The sequence below is a fragment of the Paramormyrops kingsleyae genome, chromosome 1 (assembly GCF_048594095.1).
Source record: "Paramormyrops kingsleyae isolate MSU_618 chromosome 1, PKINGS_0.4, whole genome shotgun sequence".
NCBI lineage: Eukaryota > Metazoa > Chordata > Actinopteri > Osteoglossiformes > Mormyridae > Paramormyrops > Paramormyrops kingsleyae.
Window position 1 is genome coordinate 24,226,907 of NC_132797.1, and position 25,994 is coordinate 24,252,900.

The 25,994-nt window shown below is 36.8% G+C and overlaps 2 protein-coding genes and 1 long non-coding RNA gene across 5 annotated transcripts in view; 1 reads left to right on the plus strand and 2 right to left on the minus strand.

The window, feature by feature from the left end:
* LOC111837824 (coagulation factor XIII A chain-like) overlaps positions 1–2,091 on the minus strand; it is a 17,624-nt gene extending 15,533 nt beyond the window's left edge. Inside the window, exon 1 of one of the 2 annotated variants that reach the window (XM_023800180.1) lies at positions 1,957–2,091. The gene's annotated coding sequence lies outside the window, so the exon portion shown is untranslated. The remainder of the gene's footprint in view (positions 1–1,956) is intronic. The other variant, XM_023800181.1, reaches the window with a different exon arrangement.
* Positions 1–21,612, plus strand: part of LOC111837826 (uncharacterized) — a 21,786-nt gene extending 174 nt beyond the window's left edge. Inside the window, exons 1-3 of one of the 2 annotated variants that reach the window (XR_002836747.2) lie at positions 20,671–20,760; positions 20,887–20,977; positions 21,490–21,612. This is a non-coding gene — a long non-coding RNA (uncharacterized lncRNA). Of the gene's footprint in view, positions 1–20,670; positions 20,761–20,886; positions 20,978–21,489 lie in introns of those variants that run through there. The other variant, XR_011991686.1, reaches the window with a different exon arrangement.
* On the minus strand, positions 13,072–25,994 carry LOC111837825 (coagulation factor XIII A chain-like). Its single transcript, XM_023800182.1, has 15 exons — positions 25,944–25,994; positions 25,376–25,553; positions 25,036–25,215; positions 23,593–23,838; positions 21,976–22,094; positions 21,570–21,677; positions 20,660–20,837; positions 20,174–20,312; positions 19,418–19,521; positions 18,735–18,823; positions 17,898–18,051; positions 16,944–17,219; positions 16,336–16,496; positions 14,709–14,845; positions 13,072–13,765 (listed from the first exon to the last, which is right to left on the minus strand). The coding sequence occupies exons 2-15, from the start codon at positions 25,506–25,508 to the stop codon at positions 13,624–13,626; spliced, it is 2,166 nt and encodes a 721-aa protein (XP_023655950.1). The 5' UTR covers positions 25,509–25,553; positions 25,944–25,994; the 3' UTR covers positions 13,072–13,623.

Consider the following 25,994-nt stretch of genomic DNA (forward strand, 5'->3'; position numbering starts at 1 on the left):
GTTCTGAGCATTTCCTTACGGGCAGGGATGGGCAGTATTTCAATTAAATGTATTTAAAATACGTATTTATTTCCTTTTGAGCATTTTGTAATTTGTGTTTGCTGGACGGAAAAAAAATCAGGTGTAATTTGTTATAAAATACTTTGAGACATTGTATTCATGTATTTTAAATATTTAAAATAATAATACCATTTTAAATAAGTTCATCACCAGGCTTACATAATTTTAAATATAGCCTATCGCCATCCTTGGCAGTAGGCTATTCCAAGGAAAGAAGCTCCTTAATTGGAGATCGGTACAAATCGTCTTAATGTATGCAGTAAAATAAGAATATATTGCCAACTGAATGTCAATATAGAACAGAAGAATACAGCGATTAGCAAACAGCGGTGCCGTGCTCGAGATTTTGTGAATTAACTTGCTAACTTCTAAATACGGTGGTTAACTGGTGAAATATGGTTAACTGTGGCTAAATATGGTTAAAGCTTGAAGCTATAATAACAAATCATAAAACACAGTGAAGGCATTGAGTGAGTGCTGCAAGTACACCATTATAAAAATGGGTACCTCCCTGGTACAGCATTGTTCCCCAATGTACAAACAACATTTATGTACCCCAATGTACCCCTCACGGTCCATTTCTGTACCTTGAAAGGTACATTTTCCTGCAGCTGAGGTACAACTGGCAGACCGTTTAGAGTACAGTGTCAGTGATAAGTAATTGTCTAAAATTCTAATATTGGTCTAGTTTCAGCTTCCGTTTGGTGGATTTTAAGTAGACCTTGGGCTGGACAGTTTTGCTGGACGTAGCAACACTGATTAGATCATATGTAAATTAACAGTAACACAATAAAAACTAATTAGATTTTCTTCTGTTCTACAAAAAGTTACTGATATATTGTTTGATGGCTAGATGAACATCGATCAGGTCCCGATCAGGTCCCATTCAGGTCCCAAACGTCTCCTCGGTAAATTTCGCCAACAGCTCAATTCATTAATTGATGTAATTAGGTAAATAACTCAGTGAGGTACTGATTAGCCAAACATGGTATGCTAGTAGTCAAAAAATACATGGGTGTATTGTATGTTTGCCGCAAATACTGGAGTGACTATAGGAGTGGTTTTGAAGCGATTAAGCTAATATACTTTGACAGATATAATGTTTTGCACTAAAATCAGTATTATTTAAACTTTTCTCTTGACTAAAACTTTTGCACAGTACCGTACATATATGCACATATATAACAGTATTATTGGAAATATCAGGGAGACAAAGAGAACTATCAATGAGATTATTAACAAATCACAAATGATTAGCTTCCATGTTTATGGAACAAGCCTTGTCAGGCTTGTTGTAATTATGCTGACCATACTAAAACAACCTTTCACATTTAAATATTAAGAACATAAAATATTATTGCTTCCTAAATATCCATTTATCCATTCCTCCATTCTTATGCAGTAAAGTACACGGTTGTGATGAGATCCAAATTACGTATCACCAAATCAATAATTTATCTTAAACATGAACATTCTAGATATATTCAGCAAGATGTAGTTTGATAGTTTTCTGTAATCCAAGACTGACTCTTTAGCTACAATTCAGGTAAAATTGAAAGTAAATTGAAAAGAGCATAAAAGTAATATATATTTATTTTGAGTTTAATTTTTTATTCTACAACAAAGAAATTGACAATTGCCCCTCACAGCTTTAGGAACTGCTGTGAGTAGAAGTATTGTAAGTACCTTTGAGTACTTACTCAAAATATATAGCAGAAGGGTCCTCAATGACTCAAACTGCACATCATTTTTGTGTCGGTAAAATTAGAAATAATCAGATCCATTTGTGGCAAAGAGAAAACACATCTATGAAAGGATGTGAGGTCACCGTGAAAAACAGTAGCAACTGTACATTAAATTGTATTAAGATGAAATGTGAGGATCCTTCCCTCTTACCTCTGAGGAAATCCACTGACCTTGCTGGAGAATAGCACTTGGGTGTTGTTGTCTTACCAACTCTTGCCTGCTTGAGTCCAGCTTGACTTATATTGAGATGATCTCTGGTTTCACTTCCCATATTTGTAGCTCCATCTGCGTGACATGATTGGAAGTGTTACAGCTTTTCTCAATTACTTTGGCATATTTCATGAAACATTTAATATTTTGACAACTACAAGAGCGTTGCTCAAAACAATTCATGGACATAGCACAGCAGTATGGTTACATGGAAAAAGGCTTTAACTCACCCCGAACAACTAAACAATTAACCATAACAGTCAAAATGCTTAGATATATTGGTAAAATAATATCAGCGTAAACATGCTCTTCAGCTCCAAAATTCTGAATGATAGTCGGTTCACACTTTGTAATTCTCACTGGCTGATAATTTGTCTTTAGCAAGCTGATACTTATTCATGTCAAAGACACCAGTTTCAACATTGCAAGGTTCTACGTTACAGTATGTAAAGTTCACTGCCAAGAGAAAGCACTGGCATGCACCTGTAACTTATTCAGATCTCAAGACACAATATAATAGCAAGTAAAGAAAGTCACACAGTACAATATAACACAAAAACAGCAAAATAATAACAAAATCATATACTATGGGAACCAAGATCACTTGTGTATATAGTTCCGGGTGTAAAATTATTACAGTGGGAATCTACATTATCTGTTTTGACCAAAAAGACTAAAGGCAACTGAAAGTTATGCCAAATAATTACAACTGTAAAAGACTATTTGCATACTTATACTAAAACACTTGGAAATTCTGGTGAAACAATGAGAAATGATGTTCTGCTGTGCACAAGTAACATTGTGGTGTGGGTATTACACTTGTTTTGCAAATGTTAATTGCCATTTGAGAAATGCAGCAAAGCAATTAAGAAAAAAATGTAACATGAGGCATATGGTGAAACAAACACACATCCTGATACAAAATAATAAAGAAAAACAGAGAAATACTTGTACTCTCTGATAAAATATAAATTAAACTTTATAATTAAAACTGTACTTTGTCCACAAAAGTCTGCATTAACAAGTATGGTAATATTTCTTATGATTATGGATATAATAGCCTCTTTACAGGTTCTCCCAATTGCTCTGGTACACTTCATGAAACACACTTAATTTCTTACATCTATAAGAACATTTCTCAAAACAATTCATGTGTATAGCACTCAGGGGTGTAACAATACATCGATTTGTATCGATATATCGATTCAACGGCCAACGATCCGATGCATCGATGTGACCGAATAAATATCGATACATGCGTTTTTATTTTCTGGCCTGTTCCAGTATTGTTTTCATGATCCACTCCGACGTATACATGGTCTACACCAGGGGTGCCCAATACGTCGATCGCGATCTACTGGTCGATCGCAAAGGTAGTGTGGGTAGATCGTATGACATAAAAAATAGAGGATGGATGACGTGTTCAACCGCGCCAGCTGCTGCAAGCTACCGAGTGGCCTAGTTAGCCTCCAATTTATTTCTACTAAACTTAAGAAAGGGTATAAAAATGAATGGGGGAACTGGAGCAAGTAAGAAGCCTCTAGCACACGAGAGGGTCATACGAGCAGGTCATGACAGTTATAGACATACTTTTTGTTACACATTTGTATTTGTCTGGAGAAGACTTGATTCAAAATAAAAATTATTCACCATGTTAATCTACATCCATCCAAAGTTTTTATTTGTACCTTATTGATTTTACCTTAAAATGCTAATTATATTTGCCTTTTTTAATCCATTGAAATGTAAAAGATTGTGTGAAATTTCATCATTTCGACTACTATCCCCAGTATCGAACTGAATTGAATCGTATCGCATCGCATCGCATCGTAGTGTGGGAATTTCTGAGGTATCAAAAAAAATCGAACCGTTGGCTTAAGGAATCGATACTGTATCGTACCGCGAGGAAAGCTGTGATTTAGACCCCTAATAGCACTACAATATGGTTAAGCACAGACATAAACTTCTCCCAGTTCATTACTTGGGTATGCCTTTAATTGCACGCTTTTTGTTTTCAGAGATGTATGTATTATGTTGTTTATCTTTTCAAGTATGTACATACTGCTTTCAGGTGTGTTTTACTCCGCATTTCCTGTTGATATATGCTACTGATATTTTCGTATGGTGTTTTACGTTATTATGCTCGGAGTGTTTTAAAAGACTCTCCACTAGGGGGTGAGAGAGCCGGCTTTTTCCACCCTGTGGGGAAGTGTCTGACTGTAGAGCAGCAATTTCACAACAGCGGTTTCAGCCCATTGGCATTGGACGGATTCAGGAAGGAGTATCGTTCCCAATATATGAGCGATGTTGCACATATAATATTCAAACTGATCATGATATGAATGTTCATAGTCACAATACGATATTTTACCTAAACCTGTACTTATTTAGTATTTCTCTCACACATCAGTAAAGTCAACCAACTTTACAAACTAATAAGTAAAAAAAATACACATTATCAATAAATATTGCACAAGACTTTACTTGAGGGAGCACAAATTATGTAGTTGTAGTACAGTCTTACTTAATGTAGTAACCATTAAGTAATTGTTAGTTATGTACTGATCCCAAGTTGGTTCAACATTAATGAATCATGACAGTTCATGTATGTCATGCAGGAACTATATTAGTTTATGATTTGTTCTTGAGTAGTAAATGAGTTACTAAATTATGTGTGCCCCCTAAAGTAAAGTGATACCAAATAGATAGATGTCAAACATGATACAAATACATAATGATTCAGAAAACCAATTTTTCTATACCTACTTTCATGTTGCAGCAAACTAAAAAGCTATGGCAATATCACCAGGCCACTGGATCCAGTTGCAAATATATACTAAAACATCTGGAAATTTGTGTGAAGCAATGAGAAATGTGACATTATAGTGTGGTAATTACACTTCTTGTTTTTTAAATGTTGTCATTTGAGAAATGCTTAGAAAAACTGTAAGCCAAATTTAAATCCAAACATGTTCTGCTCCAAACATGTGCCATTTCTCAAAACAATTTATGCATATAGTAGAACACTATGGTGCTCCTGAGCTCCACAATTCTGAGAGATAGTCGGTTCCTGCTTTCGCATTGTCACTGACTGATCATTTTGCTTCCCTGTGTTGGTTTTCCCTACTTGTTTCAGGTTTAATTCTGTTCTGAAAACTGTGTACGTATGTGATCATTGTTGGCCACCACATGCGAAAGTTAGCCAAGCTTTCAAAATGATTTTAAAATATATTCCATAAATTTCAGCGATACGATATTGTGCTTTTGCTTCCCACTGTTTTACCTCACAGTATGAATTTTGTATCTTTGTTTTACCATTTTGCTGTTTTTGTGTTATACAGAGCTGTGTGACTTTTTTTATTTGCTATTGTATAGTGACATTTGAGTACTTTCAGCAGTGAACATATTCAGTACATATGGAGCTTAACAATTGTGACACTGGTATGTATGATATGAATAAGTATCGGTTTGCTAATGAAAAATTATTAGTCAGTGACAATGAGAAAGTGGAAACTGACTATCATTCAAAATTGTGGAGCTCAGGAGCATTACTTACACTGACATATTAACAATATATCTAAGCATTTTGACTTTATTGACCTTATGGTTAAAATGATGCTAATTGTATTTTTCATTTGGGTGGTACTGACTAATTCATTGGTGGAATTATTTGCTTTTGAGCCACAAATTAATTGTTTCGGGCAAGTTACAGGCTTTTGTAGCTAAACCATAGTGTTATATGCATTTTGAGAAATGCTCTTATAATTTTGAGAATGCTAAGCATCTTTCATGAAATGTGTCAAAGCAATCAAGCAAAACTGTAATCAGATAGATAAAAACTTTGTTGGTCCCAAAGGAAACTGAAATGTATCGATTCATCTATTTTTATTTGTCTAGCGGACGTTGTTGTCCACAATTTAAAGGCGAGGCTGATTTGTTGCTGATGCCACATTCAGATACTTTCCCTGACATTGGTTATGACAGATAAAACAAAGGCAAGACCAGGGAGGTCAGTTCTGCTTTTTTGTAGTTTTGTTCTGTTTGTGATCCAGATATAGCTAAATCCGGTGGGTCACTCTGAATTCTCCACTGGGTCATTTTCTGGAAAAAAAAAACAAGACGCGACCTTCCTGACCCCTAATCCCACCAGAGCTGTTGCAGTATACTGTATGTATGTCCAAAAATCTAAAAAAAGAATGTCAAATATTTAACATCAAAATTGGTTATGAAATCCTTTTTTCTTAATAGTTTAGGGGGGGGGGGGGGGGGGTCAGTTAGGAGACAGACGTATGAATCTTTCATTTCTTTTATTTATTTTTTTTCAGTTGTTGTGTCTTTTCTAAATGAAATATATGTGTTTTGGGAGGTCTGCATAACACATCATTTTTTATATATTTTAATTTATTAATCTTGTTTTTTTATTAGTGTGCTGGACTTCGTTGTCAGGTCAGTTTGCTAGGAAAATGTCACTTGTTCTTTCACATCTCCGTCAAGCTTCCGGAGAAGTATAGTATGTCAGAGTGGATTTGACTGATAACTGTTGCAACTTTCCTTTTGTTTTGTCTTTTACATCGATTGTACCGATGTGCTTTTCATTTCTTTTTCAGTAACTGAGGATGGTTGCATATTTTCATATTACTAGCAAAGACTACTAACCACTAATCTGCATGTACATTATGTGGCCAAAAGTATGTCGACACCAGCTTGTCCATCATCTTGCGCCAAAACCACCGGTTCGATATGAAGTTGATTGGACTTTATTGCTGCAGCATTTTCTATTTTTACTTTCCATTATGTGTTGGAACAATGCTTGTGGGATTTGCTGCCACTCTAGTTGGGTGATCGGGTCCTCTGAGGGTTTGTTCTGGCCTACCACTTTGCAGCTGAACTTGTTCCTAGATATTTCTACTTCACAGTCATTTTACTTGTTGTTCACCAGGTCAGGTCAAGAGTGCCCTTGTCCAGTGAGTATGCTGTTCTCCAAATGGAGGTGTTGGTTTGAATCCCACTTCTAACCCTGAAAAGTTCTTCCTGCTTTTTTTTAAAAAAAGTGAAGGATAGATTGAATCTGTCTTTATCAAAGTTCATAAACTGATCTGCCAACCCTCACCAGCCCTGATATACAAGCTATTTAACTGGGCTAAGTTTGTGTCTCTGGACATTGCTGCATTTATTCAAAAGCTCCATTAAATGTACTTCTATGCTATTCACATGGTTTTACTGTATAGAAGTCTGGAAATTATTATTTTAAATAAGTGGTAATTGCATTTTGTATGTGGGGTTTCTTTTTAATATGGTTTTAATTAAAAACTTTAACAAGGTCCTATTTTGAGTGGTTTGTACTTTTGGCCTTCAAAAATCACTACTCTATTTTTATATCTGAAACTTAAGGGTGAAATTGCATAAAGGCATAATTTTAGGTGACTGTGACATGTCATGACAAAGATGTTCTTCCTCATTTGAGATATTTTAAGCGTTCTTTTGTAACAAAGTAACAAACTGGATTGCGTGTATAATACATTGACACCCTTTAAGCTAGTCTTTTTATTTAATAAATTCTAATTTTTATTGTGATGAATATGGCCAGTCATTTTTATATCAGATTGATGTTATTTGTTGAATGGTTTCTACACTCATATAGAGACACAAACATGTTCATATGTATATACAGTATACACTGTACGGACAAAAGTATTGGGATGCACCTCTTAATCACTGAATTCAGATGTTTTATTTAGATCCATTGCCCCAAGTGTATAAAATCAAGCACCTAGCCATGCAGTCAGGTTTACAAACATTTGTGAAAGGATGGGCCATTCTTCCCTGCTAGATATTCCACAGTCAACTGTAAGTGGTATTATTGCAAAGTGGAAGCATTTAGGAACAACAGAAATTCAGTCACGAAGTGGCAGACCACTTAAAGTAAGAATGGGGTCGCCAAGTGCTAAGGTACATACTGCATGCATAAATGTGGCCAATGCTCTGTTGACTCAATAACTGCAGAGTTCCAAACTTCCTCTGGCATTAACCCCAACACAAAAACTGTGCGCTGGGAGCTTCATGGAATGGGCTTCCATGGCTGAGCAGCTGCATGCAAGCCTCACATCACCAAACACAATGCCAAGTGTCGGATGGAGTGGTACAAAGCACACTGACACTGGACTCTGGAGCATTGGAAATGTCTTCTGTGGAGTGATGAATCAGGCTTCTCTGTCTGGCAGTCTGATGGGTGAGTCTGGGTTTGGTGGATGCCAGGAGAACGCTACCTGTCTGACTGGGCACAGACACACTTCAAAATCTTGTAGAGAGCCTTCCCAGTAGAGTGGCAGCTGTTACAGCTGCAAAGGGGGGACCAGCTCCATATTGATGCCTATGGATTTAGAATGGGAAGTCATCAAAGTTCCTGAAGGCATGATGGCCAGGTGTCCCAGTACGTTTGTGCCTATAGTGCATATCTATGCATAGCAGGTAGCACAGTGGTACTGTGGTTAACACAGTGGCTTCACGCCACTGGGTCTACTATGGCTCCATGTGTTCTCCCTGTGATATCATGGGGTTTCCTCTGGGTTTTCCTGTTTCCCCCCACAGTCCAAAGACATACTAAGGTGAATAGAATGTTGCCAAATTCCTTGTGCATGCATGCATGCACCCTGTGATGAGTTGATGCCCCATCTTGGGTTATTCCCTGCCTTGCACCTATTGTTTCCAGGATAGGCTCCGGGACCCTGGGCTATACAACCAAAAAACTCTTGACATTCACCTGGCCAGTTTTACAAGGCTTGCAACATTTGGGTGATTTTGTTTCCAGAATGTATTTGCAAGAGAAAGTTTTGAAAAAGGCTGATCTCCTGAGACGGACTAATATAAGAGACCCACAGCTGATGTACTGTAACAGATGTATCCTATTGGTTCAGCACTCCGGGGACAGTCAGCAGACGTTGGTGCTGGACCAGTTGGTTTCCTTTTTGATAGTTTTATTGACCATTAATTGACCAGCGTCGTCTATTAGACTTTAAATGTATTATACTCAGACTTAGACCTGGAGATTTGCTATGTTTGCTTGTGTATGCTATGTTTTTAAATCTCATTTTGTTTAAATAAATTGAGACTTAAGCACTGGACTCATTGATTTTTTAATGAAATTTGACAGATTATGACAAGAGTAACGCGTCTATTAGCATTTTGTTCTTTGTTTTTTTGATTGTGTTTAAATGAGTAGAGACTTAAACCATTAATCTAGAGTAGGGTTGGAAACCTGACATCTATAACTTTAAGCATGGTTTTTTATCAGGCAACCATTAATTTAAATTTTTATATACAGTTGAAACCAGATATTTCCGTACACTTCAGAAAAAAACACAAAAACTTTTTTTTCTTTACTGTCAAATATTAAATCAGAGTAAACTTTTTCTGTTTTAGATCAATAAATAACATTTTTTGCATTTATTAAATGTCAGAATAGAGAGAGAATTTTTATGTATTTTTTTTTATCACTTTCATCAAAGTCAGAAGTATACATATACTAAGTTTATTGTATCTTTAAACAAAACGAAAACTCCAGATGATTCCATTTGGAGCTTAAAAAGCTTCTGATAGGTTAATTGATTCCATTTGAGCTAATTGGTGGCACACCTGTGGATGCATATAAAGGCACACCTCAAAAACAGAGCCTCTTTCTTTGACATCATGGGAAAATCAAGAGAAATCAATTCAATTTTCAATTCAATTTTATTTATATAGCGCATTATCACAACATTACATTGTCTCAATGCGCTTTACATTTCTGCCTCGTAAGGACCCCCCATTGAGTAAGCCAAAGGCAACGGTGGCAAGGAAAAACTCCCTAAGAGGAAGAAACCTTGGGAGGAACCAGACCCAAAGGGGGAGCCCATCCTCCAGGGGCCGGCAGATGAGTCAAACAAACAAGATGATATGACTAAGCTAATACAGACAAGATGAAATGACTAAGCTAATACAGGGGTTGAAATATATGTCTCAATGCAGCGGCCGACCGGTGCAGGCACGTGGTGCTTGATGCACGATGGCAGGATTAATAGACACACAGCAGCAGGATGGATGGCGAGGCATCGTGTTGAGCCAAGGGCAGGCAGGTTGGAGGGTAGTTGCCGGAGGTGGAGGTAGTTGTCTTGCAGGCCGCAGAGGCATAAACTCTTCAACGAAAAATCAACCAAGAAATCAACCAAGAAACCAGGAAAAGAATTGTGGACCTCATCCTTAGGTGCAATTTCCAGATGCCTGAAGGTCCCACGTTCATCCATTAAGACAATAACACGCAAGTATAAAAAACATGGGAATGTACAACCGTCATACTGCTCAGTCCCAGAGAGGAATGTTTTTTTGGTGCGAAATGTGCGAATCAACCCCAGGACAACAGCAAAAGACCTTGTGAAGATGCTGGCTGAAGCTGGTAAGACAGTGTCATTGTCCACAGTACCGACATGAGCTGAATGGTTACTCTGGGAGGAGAAAGCCATTACTTCAAAACCACCATAAAAAAAGCCAGACTACAGTTTGCAACTATACATGGGGACAAAACTCTTAAATTCTGGAGACATGTCCTGTGGTCTGATGAAACAAAAATTCAACTGTTCGGCTATAATGATAAATGGTATATTTGGAAAAAGGGGGAAGCTTCGAACACCATCCCACCTGTGAGGTATGGGGGTGGTAGTATAATGTTGTGGGGCTGCTTTGCTGCAGAGGGGACTGGTGCACTTCACGAAATAGATGGCATCATGAGAAAAGAAAATTATGTGGATATATTGAAGCAACATCTGAAGACATCAGCCAGGAAGTTGAAGCTTAGGTGCAAATGGGTCTAACAAATGGACAATGACCCCAAGCACACCTCCAAATTAGTGACAAAGTGGCTTAAGGACAACAAAGTCAAGGTACTGGAGTGGCCATCACAAAGTCCTCATCTCAATCCCATAGAAAATTTGTGGGCGGCACTGAGAAGGCGAGTGTGAGCAAGAAGGCCTACAAACCTGACCCAGTTACACCAGTTCTGTCAAGAGGAGTGGGCCAAAATTCCAGCAAACTATTGTAGAAAGCTTGTGGAAGGATACCCAAAATGTTTGGGCCAAGTGAAACAGTTTCAGGGCAATTCTACCAAATACTAAGGAAGTGTATGTAATAAATGTCTGACTGATGAAAGTAAAAAAAAAAAAAAAAATCCATAAAATTCTCTCTTTATTCTGACATTTAACAAATGCAAAAAATATGTTAATATTTATTGATCTAAAACAGAAAAAGTTTACTCTGATCTAATGTTTGACAGTAAAGAAAAAAAAAAAAATTTTGTTTATTTTTTTCCTGAATTGTATGTAAATATGTGGTTTCAACTGTATATAATATTATTCATTAAGAGATGTGTGCAGTGTAACACTGCCATCTAGTGTGGATTTCCCTATTTTTATTTGTGGGGTTTTTCAGTTCTTGAACTGGTAGGCAGTGGCGGATCCTGGCAAGGACAAGATGGGCAATTGCCCATGGAAGCATCTTTTGAGGAGGCACTGAATTGCTGGCGGCAAGGCAGCTGACTCACAATTTGCCCAGGGCACCAAGCATGCCAGCGCCAGTACTGCTGCCAGGAGGGATTGCTTTACCTGCCTAATACTTACCCGAGGCCTGAATTGTTTCATGAATAATATCAGTGTGTATTATGAGATACGTCATTGCTTTGTAAATGTGTATCAGCTAGACATTTTTACATGACACACATTACCAAACGCGCCAAAACATATGTGTTTTTCATCCGCAGCAGAGCATGTATCTGGAATATGGACACATAATTTTATTTTTTGTTTGATGTCACAGTCATTGGTTTACTTTGAAAACACAGGTGTAACGGGTTTTTGATTAGCTGGAAAAGACGTGCTTTGAATTTTTCCATCTGAGTGAAATGTGGTTTAGTGCACCCTATATTTTATACACATAAACAAAGACATTTGAAACTTTTCTTTAAAAGGTTTGTGCCTCTATAAACTATTTTGAATAATTTCTGCTGTATCTCCGAAAATATAGAAGATTTTGTTCACTTCTCCCCAGTGCCCAGTGCCCAGTGCCCAGTGCGCAGTGCCCTGCCAGTGATGGCTCTTTTGTGCCTATAAAAGTTATACTGTACCCCAAATCACTGATGTGCAAACAAAACAATAACAGTTGTCATTGTACCCTGTGATCCTGCATTGGGTAAGTGCCTATGAATGATGGATGGATTTATGGAGGGAGTGATGGATTATTACATCATCAACAGCCTCATTTGGAGCCCCCCCCCCTCCCCCTTGGTTGAGAAGGACCTATCAGAAGGGTTGCATTCTGCTTAGATATTTACACATTAGGGAGGACATGTGGTGGCGCAGTGGCTCAGAAGGTAACCCTGTGACCTCACACCACTGGGCTCACAGTTTGGATTAGTTGACCTACCCACAGTGTGTGTGTGTGTGTGTGTGTGTGTGTGTGTGTGTGTGTGTGGCCATGTATATATTACATTGTGGGGATCTAATGTTCCCACCATGTCATAAAAAACAACTATTTTGACCTTGTGGGGAGAATTTTTTGGTCCCCGCAAGGGAAAGCTCAACTTTATAAAATTATGTAAATGCAACTAAAAAACTAAAAATGCCAAGTCTTGTATTTGGTTTGGTTACTTATGGTAAGATTATCATCGTTACCCTGGACTTGAGAAATGCTTCCTGGAAGACTGCTGGACTGGCCGTCTGGCATACTGGGAATTTCCTCCTGGGCTGATGGATATGGGGGCTAGCAAAATATATTTTTATGCCCCTCACCACCAAGCCCCCATCCCCCACCCAAACTTTCAGTATGAGACCCTAAAGTTCTGATTTTTAACCCAAGTTCAGCCCTGGTATTGGGTAAAAGGTTATACAAGATGCATGTGTGGTATAACTGTGCATTTAAAATGTTATCAAAGAAACAGTCAGTAATAATACCTTGTGATATTCCTGTTTCATAGAAAGTACATTACAAAACGTAGTGTTACTGCTTCAGATGTAAATTTTATTGTTAGTTAAAATTAATCAATTGCAGTCAAGCCATTATGCATGTTATTGCAAATCAAGTTTCCAGTATATTTGAAAGACAAAATGAATCCCAAGAAAGTCATTATTAGAAAATCCTCCTGTTAATATTATCGGTTATTTTCAACTAATCAGTCATGCGGTTCCCTGAAACATAACAAGGCCTTTTAGCCAGAATTCAACATTCTTATAAAGGTATGTTTCAACAATAGGAACCTGGTCATTTAATGGAAATTGAAGTGATACATCATTAGTCAGCCTTGTCATAAATTGATATGTGCCGCTTGTTTCCAAAAACTCGTTACATTTCCATTATGTTTTCCACTGAATATCCTTCAAGAAAATTACAATTTTGTTCTACCTTTTTCCTTTAGTGAGGTTTCTCCATTCTCTTTTCCGTCCTACTCTAGGCAACAGGGGATAGAAGGGGAGAAGCCAGTCATAAACAGAAATTTAATAGTTACAAGAATAAGCAGTAAGCTAAAGGAATAAACACAGCTGACAGCACACAATTTTGGTCGTTGTTCCGTGGAAGGAGACTCCTTTCTTAAGGTTTGATGGTAAAATCCACCCAGCCATGCACCTGCCTCAGCAAGGCACAATCCAGACAGGCAATCAATTTGTTCTGACCCTCCTTAGTTGGGGTGAAGGACTCAGTCCAGGTGAAGGAGGACATTGAGGCAAGGTGGCTGCAACCAAACACATGTGACAATGGTCACCCTGATGATTCAGGCCAGTGAACATTAAAGAATTAATCATGAACAATTGTCGCTGTCCAATGAAGTGAAGGGAAAGTGATTAGTTGTCAAAATGTGTCCTCTGTATTTAACCCATATGTGACGTAGCAAGAGGTCATATTTTAGTGCAGTCTGTTGTTTGAAAAATATTTAAGTTAAGTTAAAATGTGACTGACTCTTAAGGGGTTTATGGCTACGTCGGTTTAGCTGTATTACTTGGGGTTTGACACCGAATTTTCAGTACGGTCAATCCCTGGGGTTAAGAACATGTGACATAAAAACTACTTGCTATAGAGCCTATTATATTGTAGCACCAGTGAGATTTGCATATCCCAGCATGCTTGCGGGCCGTGTGTATACCCCCTGTGTATGTGTTCTTGTAAGCAGCTGTATGCATTTGTTAGTGTAAATAAACAGGAGAATGGGTGTATTCTACCCACAGGAAAAAGACATAACCGTCAAAAATGTACATCACGGTTTTCCTGCAGAGTTTTTATAGCAACCGTATATAATACTACTACTACTACTACTAATAATAATAATAATAATAATACATTTTATTTATGTAGTGCTGTTACCAGATTTCAAAGATGTTTACATAGTATAAAGTGAACAAATAAAACAAAATTAGAGGTGAGGTTGGTGTAGCCTAATCTAAGGGTAATTGGGCTAATTTTGTTGAGTGTGGATTTTGTCCCAAAGATATATATTCTTTGAGTTAGGTAAATGAATAGTTCTACTTGTATAACAGGATGAAATTTTTCAAGGATTAAACATGATTGTTCCTAATGAAAAAACTTCACAGTATGAATTCCCCAATTAACTGATTGCAGAAAATATATTCAGTTCCGACAGATAGCAAAAGAAGGAATTAGGTTCTGATGTGTTTTTTTACCTGTATGTTTTTGTTTTGGATGCAAAGATAACTGCGCCTTCCATTGTCACAGTGATGTTTGTCAGGTGATAATTCAGAGTGTTGGTGAACTTCACTGTAAAATACATCTTCTGTTTGACTTTCAGGTTGCCACTTACCTGAAAAAGGAATAGAGGGTATTTTTATCATCATAAATTAATCACTGGAAATTTATAATCCCTGTGTTTCATAATTTTTGTTATCATGAATGACCATGGTCATTTAGGGCAACAGGCAACACTAACTAAACTAACTAACAACTGAAACTAAAGAAGGAAAAAATTCTCTCATTTGTAGTTTACAGAGGTACAGGAAGTTAATTGCATTACGGAATTTGTAATGTATTGTGATTTCATGACAAACAGACACATCATCAATTCCCAGAGGAAAGTATAAAGTAGTCAGTGGTATACTTAAACAAATTAGAAAACAAAAAATAGAAATGTAGCCTTATTGTATACAAGGAATAAATACAAATTTGCAAAAAGCTGTAATGTGCCAATTGTACTGTGGAGTAAGGAGTATCTACAAATTCATAATGGATATGTACAGACCTTAACAGTGCCATATATTTTACTTAATTGTTTGGTAACGCTTTACATTAACTGCACCTTCGTAATGCTTTTATATTGCATTCATAAAACGTTCAGTGCATCTTCATAATGTATTCATTAAGTATTCATAAAACATTCATAAACATCATGTATGTATACCTTTACATCCTAACATCCCATAACAGCTGTAATATACATTAATAACAAACATTACATAATAATAACAAACATTATAGTCATGTATATTAAAGCTGTTAAGGGATGTTAGGATGTTAAGGTGTACCTGCATGCTGCATATGAATGTTCTATGAATGCATTATGAAGGTTCACGAAATGATCTATAAATGTATAATGAATGCATTATGAAGGTGCACTTAATGTAAAGTGTGACCAATTGTTTTTTATTCATTTGCATGTTTTTTTTAATTAGAAGTAATGGTAACGTAACTTACAGCTGTCATCTATAATGCACTATAGATGCCTTCAAAAGACATTTTAATGGTTGGTATAAGAATTAATAAAACATTACAGAATCATCTATTGACAGTAACAAGGCATTAGAGTGTTTATTATAATATATGAAGCTCTCATCTATAATGCACTATGGATATCTTGGAATAAGAACTGAGGATGCTTTGTACTGTATTTTGAACGTATCTATAGTGCATTGTAGATGAGAGCGTCATAATGCATAATAAACATGGCTATAATGAGCTATGCTCATTTATAAATATTAATAGCCACGCTTTTAATGCTTTATTATAATGTATTATGAATGTGTTAATAGATTCTTGAAATATTACCAACGTTACAAGCAAAGTCTCCCTGTAAATTATTTTCTAGCATAGAAGCAGCATATGGCAGTAAGAGACACAGGTTTCTAATCCAAGCCACTGGAAGGACTCGCATATTGGACCCTTGGGGGCAGTGCTGATTTAGTAGAATAAAATATAAAACTTATACTTAGCTCTGTGATTTCTAATTCCATTTTTAAAATATTGTTTAATATCCATGCATTGACACAGTAGAAAAGAAACATGCGTGTTTTGTCTGACCTCAATCGTGAGTTTGGGGCCTTGCAGGGTCACCACACTTTGGGCGCTGATGGCCTGTCGCGTTTCTTTGATTTTCGCCATGACTAAGAAACTCAGGTTGCCCTGATCCAGAAGCTTGCTCATGTACTCTTTGGCCTTGACTTCCACATATTGTACTACAGCTGAAAGACAGAGGGTGCAGATGAAAGTTTAGGGAATATTGTTTTGTGTCTATTTGTGATGTTGGGGTAGTAAATACGGTACTATTCCAATGTCTGGACACACCTGCTTTTAATGCATTTGTTAATATTTTAGCTGTTATTTGCCTTATAGTAAAAGGCCTCCAGGCCATGAAGTAATATATATCAAATTTTATATCGAACAAGCAAAGTGTTCAACATCTCAGACTTTAGACTCTTCAAAATAGCCCCCTTTTCCTTCAATGACATCGTTGCAAACTCGTGGCATTCTTTCAACTAGCTTTCGGATGTAGCCACCTGGAATGCCTCTCCAACAGTAAAATAATTTTATTTTAAAATTGAATAAATTCCTTTTTGTGCTAAAAGTGAGACTTATGAAAGTAAAAATGATCGAATTGATGAGATAATTATATAGGAAACACAACTTACTTTTTAAAGGCTCCAACTTCACACTGAAAGCACTGGCATTTATTTTGGGCCCCAGGACGCCAGTGTAGTAAATGACGTTGCCAGAGACGACAGAATCAATGTTGTACAGGGATCGACCCAAGTTCCTGAGCTGAATGTTCAGTTTGAAATCCTTGCCGATCACTGCATTCTCTGCGAGGACCTTTATCTCCACATCCTCCTTGGGTAAAGCTGATCGGTCCCTGGCAGAGCCGTAATTCTCTGCAGTAGCGACAGCCGTCTGCTCTTCTGTGCTTCCTGTGTTGCAGAAGGAATAGACTTATGTCTAATAACGACTAGACAGTACAACTTTTGGACAGTCTCTATCAACACCTTATATGTATGTACATGTAATTGGTGAAAAGCTATTGCTGTACTTGCTCAGGAAAGCAGTAGAGAAGTCTACACTTCTAGTAATCCAGGAAATTTTATTAAGAACAAATATAGTCTTCTTTTGAAGGAATTAATTTAGCACTTATTGTCAGTTGTCTGGAAAATTTTACATCACATTTACGTCTGGAAAATACAAATCCAGACCACAGTTTTGTTTCAACCTGCCAGTTGAGTACTCTGTGAGTGTGACTCTTTATACTCAATTAGTCGGTAGACACAAAACCTTGGATTTGTACTTTCTGGACCTAAACTTTCCACCTCTGCTGACTGTTTAGACTCATAAATTAATAGACAACTTTGGCCGTCTTGGAACAATCATCAACCACAAAGGAATGTTTGAAGTTGTTGACTACTGAAGTTACTGAAGAATACTGTGCATCACAAGAGAAACAACCAAAAAAGCCTGAACTTTCACTTGAAGCACAAATAAGTGGACTACAGCTATCTTCTTTTGGTCATTGGGGGTACATGTCCCCCCACCCCCTTGGTTACTATGCCCCTGGCTCAAACTGAAACCCACCACCCCTAAACCTTCAGCTTCACCTGAAGGATATTTGTACGTGTCGGTAATATCCATCCAGGTATCCTGGCCAATCCCTTTGGTCAGAATGAGTATTCCAACATAGGTTTGATCCACGTTCACTACTTCGTCATCTCCATTGGGCTCCTCCTCAGTAACTATGACTTCACTGTCCACCTAAATGCAATGTGAAAATGGTCAAGCAAACACAATGGATTTCCCTGCGAATCAAATGGAAGTGCATGAAGGCCGTCTAAAAGGGGAAAATACCAAATTAAACATTTAAATTAAAGTTGAAAGTTTTGAGATTGAAATCAAAGGTTTTAAGATTAAAGTCGAAATAAAATTTCAAGATAAAAGAAAATGTATAGATTAAAGTCAAAAACTTTTTGATGAAATACGAAATAAACTTTTGAGGAAAAAAAGTAAAACATTTTCATATTATATAGAAAGTTTTGAGGTTAAAGTTGAATTATACAATAATACATTTCAATCTCAAGACTTTTCATGTTTTTTCCTTTTAATTGGCTCTAATACACTCCAGTAGAAGATAAGGAGTTAGTAAAAATAACAACCTCTCCTACTGCATGATTCCATCATTTCCATGCTGCATTTTCTGAAACTGCAAAATGTTTGACACATTTCTTCTTAATGTTTTATATAAACATAATGCTCAAGCAAAGCATTTATGCCTGCATTGATTACTAAAAAGTGACACATTTACTGTAACTTGTGACAAAACTGAAAGAATACATGTATGAAGATACACAAATGCCTGGATACTAGCAACTGAAAACTAACACTGACAACACCATAAAATGATAAAATGATTTGGACACAGGTTAAATTCAGCTCTTTACCTCAGAATACACAAATGGTGTATCATATGAATAATAGATCATGCCTTGCTTGATGGCATAGATAGAGGCAGGACCACATCTGTACATGCCTGAAAGGTGGAAGAAACCGGATTTGAAATGTTGTTCAGCTTGCAAGTCAAGATTGATCAAATTATTCCTAGTGCAGTGTCCTCAATGGAAAACCAAAATCAAGTGATCTTGTAAAACTTCTTTCTATATCAATAATGTTACAAAACTCTGCAATACATATGGGTTACAATCTTAATTTATATAGTTGAGTTGTTTTTTATGTGTGACAGAAAATAGATACATATTTTAATGTGTTACAGAACTAAAACAATGAAACCAGCATGAAACAGGAATTTGTTATTATCGTTTATTTATTGTAATACTCATGTCATCAGGGTTTTTTTGACTTTGGAGTGTTTTATCTTGGTCTATCTGGGCCCCGAACCATAATGACATGTTAAACTAAACGCAGAAAGTCGAAAAGCTACTCGTTTATCTCAATAAAGGACGGCCGATGACGTACCTTTGAAGCATTGTAAATTGTGTATGTTATAGGTAATAAAAAGACTCCCTAACTGTTATAATGAAGAGCTACATTTGAGTGACAGAATCTTCAGTGAGGTAATGGTGAGTATGTATTGGTATCAGAGAGTGAGGGTTATCTAATCTCTCACCATCACTGGTCTCTTGGGGGGTGGAGTCAACCGCCTGCCAGCCGCCTAAACCCACAGGGAGGTCCGGTCTGGCCATGTAGGCTTCATTCCAGCAGTGGTAGTTCCTGCAGACATGATCCACAACCTCCAACATTAACAAATTTAAGATACGGTACTGCGCAAAAGTCTTTCAGTTTGGTGTAAAACTAAGATATGTCTATGTGTGTTAGCTTAGCCATTTTGAAACTTTTCCTAACGTCACCCCAGTATTTGTAGCATCTACCCAACATAATCATGTATTTGTTGACCTGACCACTAGCATAACATGTTTGACTACTCAGTGCCTCATTGAATTATTTAACTAATTGAGGTAATTAGTTAAAAGAGATGCCGGTGAAATTTAACGCATGAAGCAGTGTTTTTTGTTATGGTCATGTGCTTGTAGTATAATATGATTTTACTTTTTTTGCACTGCCCAAATAAATAGAAAGAGACTTTTTCATAAATACTGTAACTGATGTGAAACTGCAGCTCATCTTCTGTTTAAAAGATAATTTCTTCACATTTTAGGCTGAGCAATGTGAGCTATGTGTTTCAAATGTTAAGCTATTATAAATGTAGTTAGTAATTATATACCAGTTAGCCAGTCCAGAGGATGAAACTGGAGAAGGATAAATGAAAATGTAAGAAATTCTGATTTTTACATTATCAGCTAAATATTTAGCATGAAAAAGCTTTTATACTGACAAGCCTTTGACATGTTTTTACCAGACTTACCAAATGGTGTCTATAGTACGGATTTCATCAGTGTCCCCGTTCTTGTGAACATATATATGCGAAGTTATGCTTCCACCGTGGTCGTGGGCAGAATTGAAGTTAGTGATGACCCGTGATGGAATTCCTACACACCGGAGAACTGTGACCAATTGTAAGGAGACAGAAAAAGAATTATTTCCAATATTTTTACTTGTATAAAATGAGTAATTAAAAATAAATATTTTATGCTGTTTATACTAACCAGAGCCAGACACCTACCCCATGAATGACAGTAGCATTGATTTTTTTGTTTTACCTTAGAAATATCTCCACAAATTAAAAAAAAATAATTAGAAAAAAAAAGATTTGGAATGAATAAAAAATCTTAAAATGAGAGAATTGTCACGTAGAATTTTATTCTACGTGGATATTATTGACAGTGTTGGGAACCTTTTTGTCCATTTTTTAATAACAGAGCTTTTACGAAGTGTCAAAAGTTGTATTTACAGGTGTTGAAGATTCCGGCAAACACCCAGCACTGCCCGTAACGCACAGGTTGCCTCTTTTCGGCGAAGCTTCTCAGGATTTCGACGCTGCCCGTCCATGAGGTGGGGGCGCGACCATCAGAGAAATCGTTGCTCCAGTTTCCCACCAGGACCCCATGCACTCTGTCAGGGGAATTCAACTAGGCGCATAGAAATACAATAAATCATTTTCAATGCTTCTCTAAACAGAGAACCAACCCAAGGCAAAAGCCAGCTAAGCTGCTCCTTAGGGACCGGCAGCCACCAGGGGGCCCCCTACCATGACCAGCCTGTCAGAATTGTAAGGAACATGACAAATGATACCTAGGTTAATCGAATTTTGCATTTTGGCCCTGAAAATGACTTGGCCCAGTCCTATCTAAATTTACAAATAAAACAAATAGCATTTCAGTTCATTGTCTAGAACAGGATGATAATTGTACATGGAGGGCCAAATCCAAGTTTCGCTAAATCTACAGGGATCATTTCTGCCAGTTAATTTTTAAGTCCTGTGAAATCTACAGTAATAGATGCATTAAATTTGACTTTTCTGTTTTTTGATAATACATGCAGAAATTGAGAGTGCATTTTATTCATTATTAACTCAAAGAATAATGAACAAAAATCTGCTCATATTCAGAAACTTGAACATGAAACTGAACCATATTTAAAATTTATTTTAATGATCGCAGGGGCAAGATAGCTTTGGCAGGCTAGCAGGTCTGGTCTAAAGGAACAGAGCATATTTAACTATTGGCTTTTAAATCATAAACATGGGCGGGTAGCAGTGAATGACATAGTGTCACATTTCAGGTGGAGCTTGGCTGTTTTGATTATACTGGGGAAGAGTATTTATCAAGACCGAAGATTGAAAGATCGAAGAAGGAAATTACCCTGGCAGATGCCTGTCGGGAAACGATGACTGGATCGCCTCTGTTACTCAGGGGAAGTGTGGCATCATCCATGACCAGGAGACAAGCATCCAGAATGCCACTCTCAAACTATAGCACAGAGAGCAGGAAAACAACAGCTTTGCACATCAGAAAATACTATTCACGAAAAATGCATTAAAATCTGAAGAGAAATCTGAAATCTGTATACAATTCAAAATATAAGATAGATGGATGGAGTATACATGAAAATGAAAAGCTGCTTTTGTCAAATACAAGAATTAAAAATGATTTATGAGAAATAGTAATGAATGAGTAAGTCTCTGATTACTAGACTTAGAAATTAGGGCAGATAAGATACTTAAAAGTGGTTATGGTTTTTTAATAGTCTTTAATAGTAGTTTTTTACCTGGCCAAAATTCCATGGTCTGGGGATTGGGGTGTTACTATCTCCATTGTATATGATCCCTGTTTGATTCAGAATGTACTCGCCTAGCTCATTCTGATTGGGCATGAACACAGAGTCGGCTGGAAGGGAACAGGTCAGTAAGGATCTGGGGCAGCATTGAATACAAGCCTGAGTGTCCTTGTAATGGAGAACTTAATTTCCAGGAAATGGTTACTTACTGTGCCTAACAATGCACCACCTTTTTATTCATTTCAAACTGGGAGCAACATTATCATGTGTGCATGACATATTTATAAAATTAATTATTAATTACCGTATAAATAAATGTAAATTAAGTTCAACTATGGGGAAATGTTTCAGTACAGTATGAAGAATAATCATGTTGCTTTGATTTCCAATTAAATTCATTCAATTGTGTCAATTTACTACCTATGTCTATATGAGGAAAATGTGGATAGTTTGATAGTATTAAGTTCAACTTTGTCATAATGCTATTACATCATTGTCACAACCATATTATAACATGTTATAAGAGGTCATGTCAGTTTCTGACAATTATCCAAGTATGGCATAATAAAAATTTTTGGGGGAGAGCAAGAATTAATTTCACATTTTTGAATTGTGGGGACCAAATTTGGCCAAAATGTGATAAAAACCTGTAAATTTTTACCTTGTGGGTAGAATTTTTTTGGTCGACACTGGGATAAACTCAATTTTATATAAAAAAAAAAATCTGTGAGTACAATCAAAAAACTAAAACATCCAAAAGTCTTGTATTTATTTTGGATACTTATGGTTAAGGTTAGGGTTAAGTTGGGGTTAAGGTTTTCATAGTTGGAATTAGGGTTATGCCCACATAAATGAATGGACTGACACCACAAAGATATGAATAGAAACATGTGTGTGCATGTGTGTGTAATTATGTAATTCACATTGCATGCAATATATTACAGCTGTATCCAACAACACAGGAAAGAACAAATTAAATGAAACATTCCTAACAGTGCCGGTCAAAGCCCATGACATTGACCAACAATATACAGTACTGTGCAAAAGGCAGCCAAAGAAAATGTTTCTAGCTATTTATCTGGGTAGTAGGCCTATATTTGCTGAGACAAAAACATAATTTAACAAATGTAAATTAACAATAGCACAATAATTACTAACAACAGCTTCTTCTGTTGTCCAAAAAGATACTTTATGAATGGCTAGAAGAACACCGTTTCAGGTACCACACCTCTCCTCAGGGGAACCTCAGCCGTTCTGTGTATTCATTCAATTTCAACACCAGCTCTATTAATTAGTTAATTAAATCAGTGAGGTATTGATTATCCAAACATAATATGCTAGTGGCTGAGTCAAAAACAAAGTCTTGGGCTACTGAATGGTTGTTACAAATCCTGGGGTGACTTTAGGAGAGATTTTGAAATTGCTAAGATAACAGTTTGATAGATGTAATATCATTGTATTACATCAACATGACAATCATTTGAACATCATTTTCTTTGTCTGCCTAAGACTTTTGCACAGTACTGTAAATATTAATATGGTGGCTATTAGGTGCATAGGACATTCCTCATCATTTGAAACATCGTTTTTCAAATAAGTCATTCTCACCGGCAGCCCAGGGATTGAACAAAACGTAAAGCTCTTGGGATGTGGCCTTGTCCCTCACAAGGCCTGCAGGAGTGATGACCACCACATACATGCGGTATTTTCCCACAATGCATGTTTCTGCTGGGGTGATGCCCATCAAGATAGACCTGCTGGGATTTTGCAACAGCCTACCCTGCCACGATGTATTCTCATTCGGGTTGGGGGACACAATGATTGCTGTATTTTGGTCAATTTGAGGACTACCACCTTTAAAAAAAATAGATTACAACTGTATTTCAATCATACTTCTGAAATTTTAGTGCAAGAAATTCAGTTCAGATTTAAAATATGACTCCTCCATTATTCTAAAGTCAAGAAAGAGAATTAAACAAAAATTCATATTCTGATATATGTTTAAAAATGCCTAATATGGCAGTGGGAAAACAGAAAAAAGATATACAATGTTCTACAAATGAATAGCCTTTCATACAGAAATTGGTATGAATAAGATTATCTTACAGTAAAAATATAAATACAAAAATTACATAATGGATCATTTCAAAAAATATTTTCACCTTCTGCTTAAAAATAAACATATGCTTGTAAATATGTAGAAGCATGTTACAATTCCCCAGTAATGCAGAAAGATTCAAACTGTCCCTGAAGAGAGCTGTGCAAAACCACTACTCAAGGGAATATATCTGAAACTTTACATCTTTGTTGAAGCTGATCCCAGCCACCATCCTATAACCCATCTTCATCATTGTCTTTATGATGTAATGGTATGATCTGAAATCTACACCCTGCAACAATGTACAGGACCAAACCCTCCAGACAATCAGCTTCAGTATTTTTAACTGCAGGCCCTCTGGCCTACATGAGGTTTTATAACAGTCAATATGATTTATTGAAGATTTGCCAAGACCCGTCCTAAAACCAATATAAAACTACAGTACTTAACATGTGAACATGTACAGTCTTGCTACAATGTGTGATATCACACTGCAAATCTGTTCTAAAGCGATTGATATATTAGTACTATACATTTACTTATATGTCATGTACTAATAGTACTATAGTGGTACTATTAGTCCTATACAACATGGAATACAACATTTGATTTTGTCGGAGAGAAAATGGATTGTGCAATCTACAATTCGATATGGTCTTAGTGAGAAACACTACTTGCACACAAAAACAGCTATCCAAGTGAACAATAGTAATGTCCAATTTTTAACAAATGGTTCTTTTGAATCAGTTCTTTTCAAGAAGAATCCGTGAAAAAGGTTTTCGAATCTAAAATAATCTAATTTTTTGACCTATTGCATAGGTCAAAGTCTTATATTTAAGAAAAATTTTAATATTTGACAAATTAATATATAAAAACACAGCAACCTATTTTAATTCACTTACATCACAGGACCACAGACTAGACTTAGCAGGGACATACAATATAACGCTTACCAATGCGAAATTCCAGCTGGAATCTGTCTGATCCAGGATTGTAGGCTCGATTAAATGAAATTTGTACAGAGAACTCCTGGCCCCTGCGCACGATGAGAAGTGGGTTGGAATATAGATCGGTGTTGTGTGCAGCCCTGTTATTTGCCATCAGCATGTCAATCTGCGTCACCTGTAAATATCCTAATCAGAACCAAAGGGAGCAGATTGACACTTAGTGAAAGGAAAGCAAAGAAAAAACGTCGAAATAAAAGGTGCTAATGATGAGCTGATCATGCTATAACAGCAGAACACAAACAATCATTAGCCGCAAATACTGAGATGCTCAAGAATTCTTCCTTACCATCTACAGGAGCAGGGCCACGGGGATTCCCAGAAGGCTGGAATGAAGAGACGTCGTCCACCTCAGCGTTGGAACAGGCTTTGCGATGGTTTCTGCGCCCTCTTGTGTGCATACTGGACTGAACACGGTCCATGATACTAAAAAGTTCAGCTTTGTTCAGCAGTCTGCTGGGAAAAACCTGGACATAGAGAACCAAAGGAAATAATACCTCTGTGACATAAAAATGACTGACTGATTTGTCCATACTGCTCACTGTCCCCTAGTCACACAAGAATATCCAGGTTAACTGAATACTGGAAATTTACAGACTTATTTGTAAAAGCTATCTCCGGTCAGTTGTATGTTGAGTATGATGTCCGCTCTTTGAGATTAAATACGAAAGAAAGAAATATGACAATTTACTTAATATCTAATCATTTCTATTACAGGAATATGCAGCATCAAATCAAGGCAAAATAAAGTAAGCTTATGCTAAGACAACAGTGTAGTCTAGTCAATAGTCTCATTAATAAATATACGTAAATTATATTGAAAACGAAATGTGAAGATCTCTCCCTCTCCTTCTTGCCTCTGATTGGCTTCTCTCAAGAAGAGCTCTTGGGGTCGATGTCTACCAACT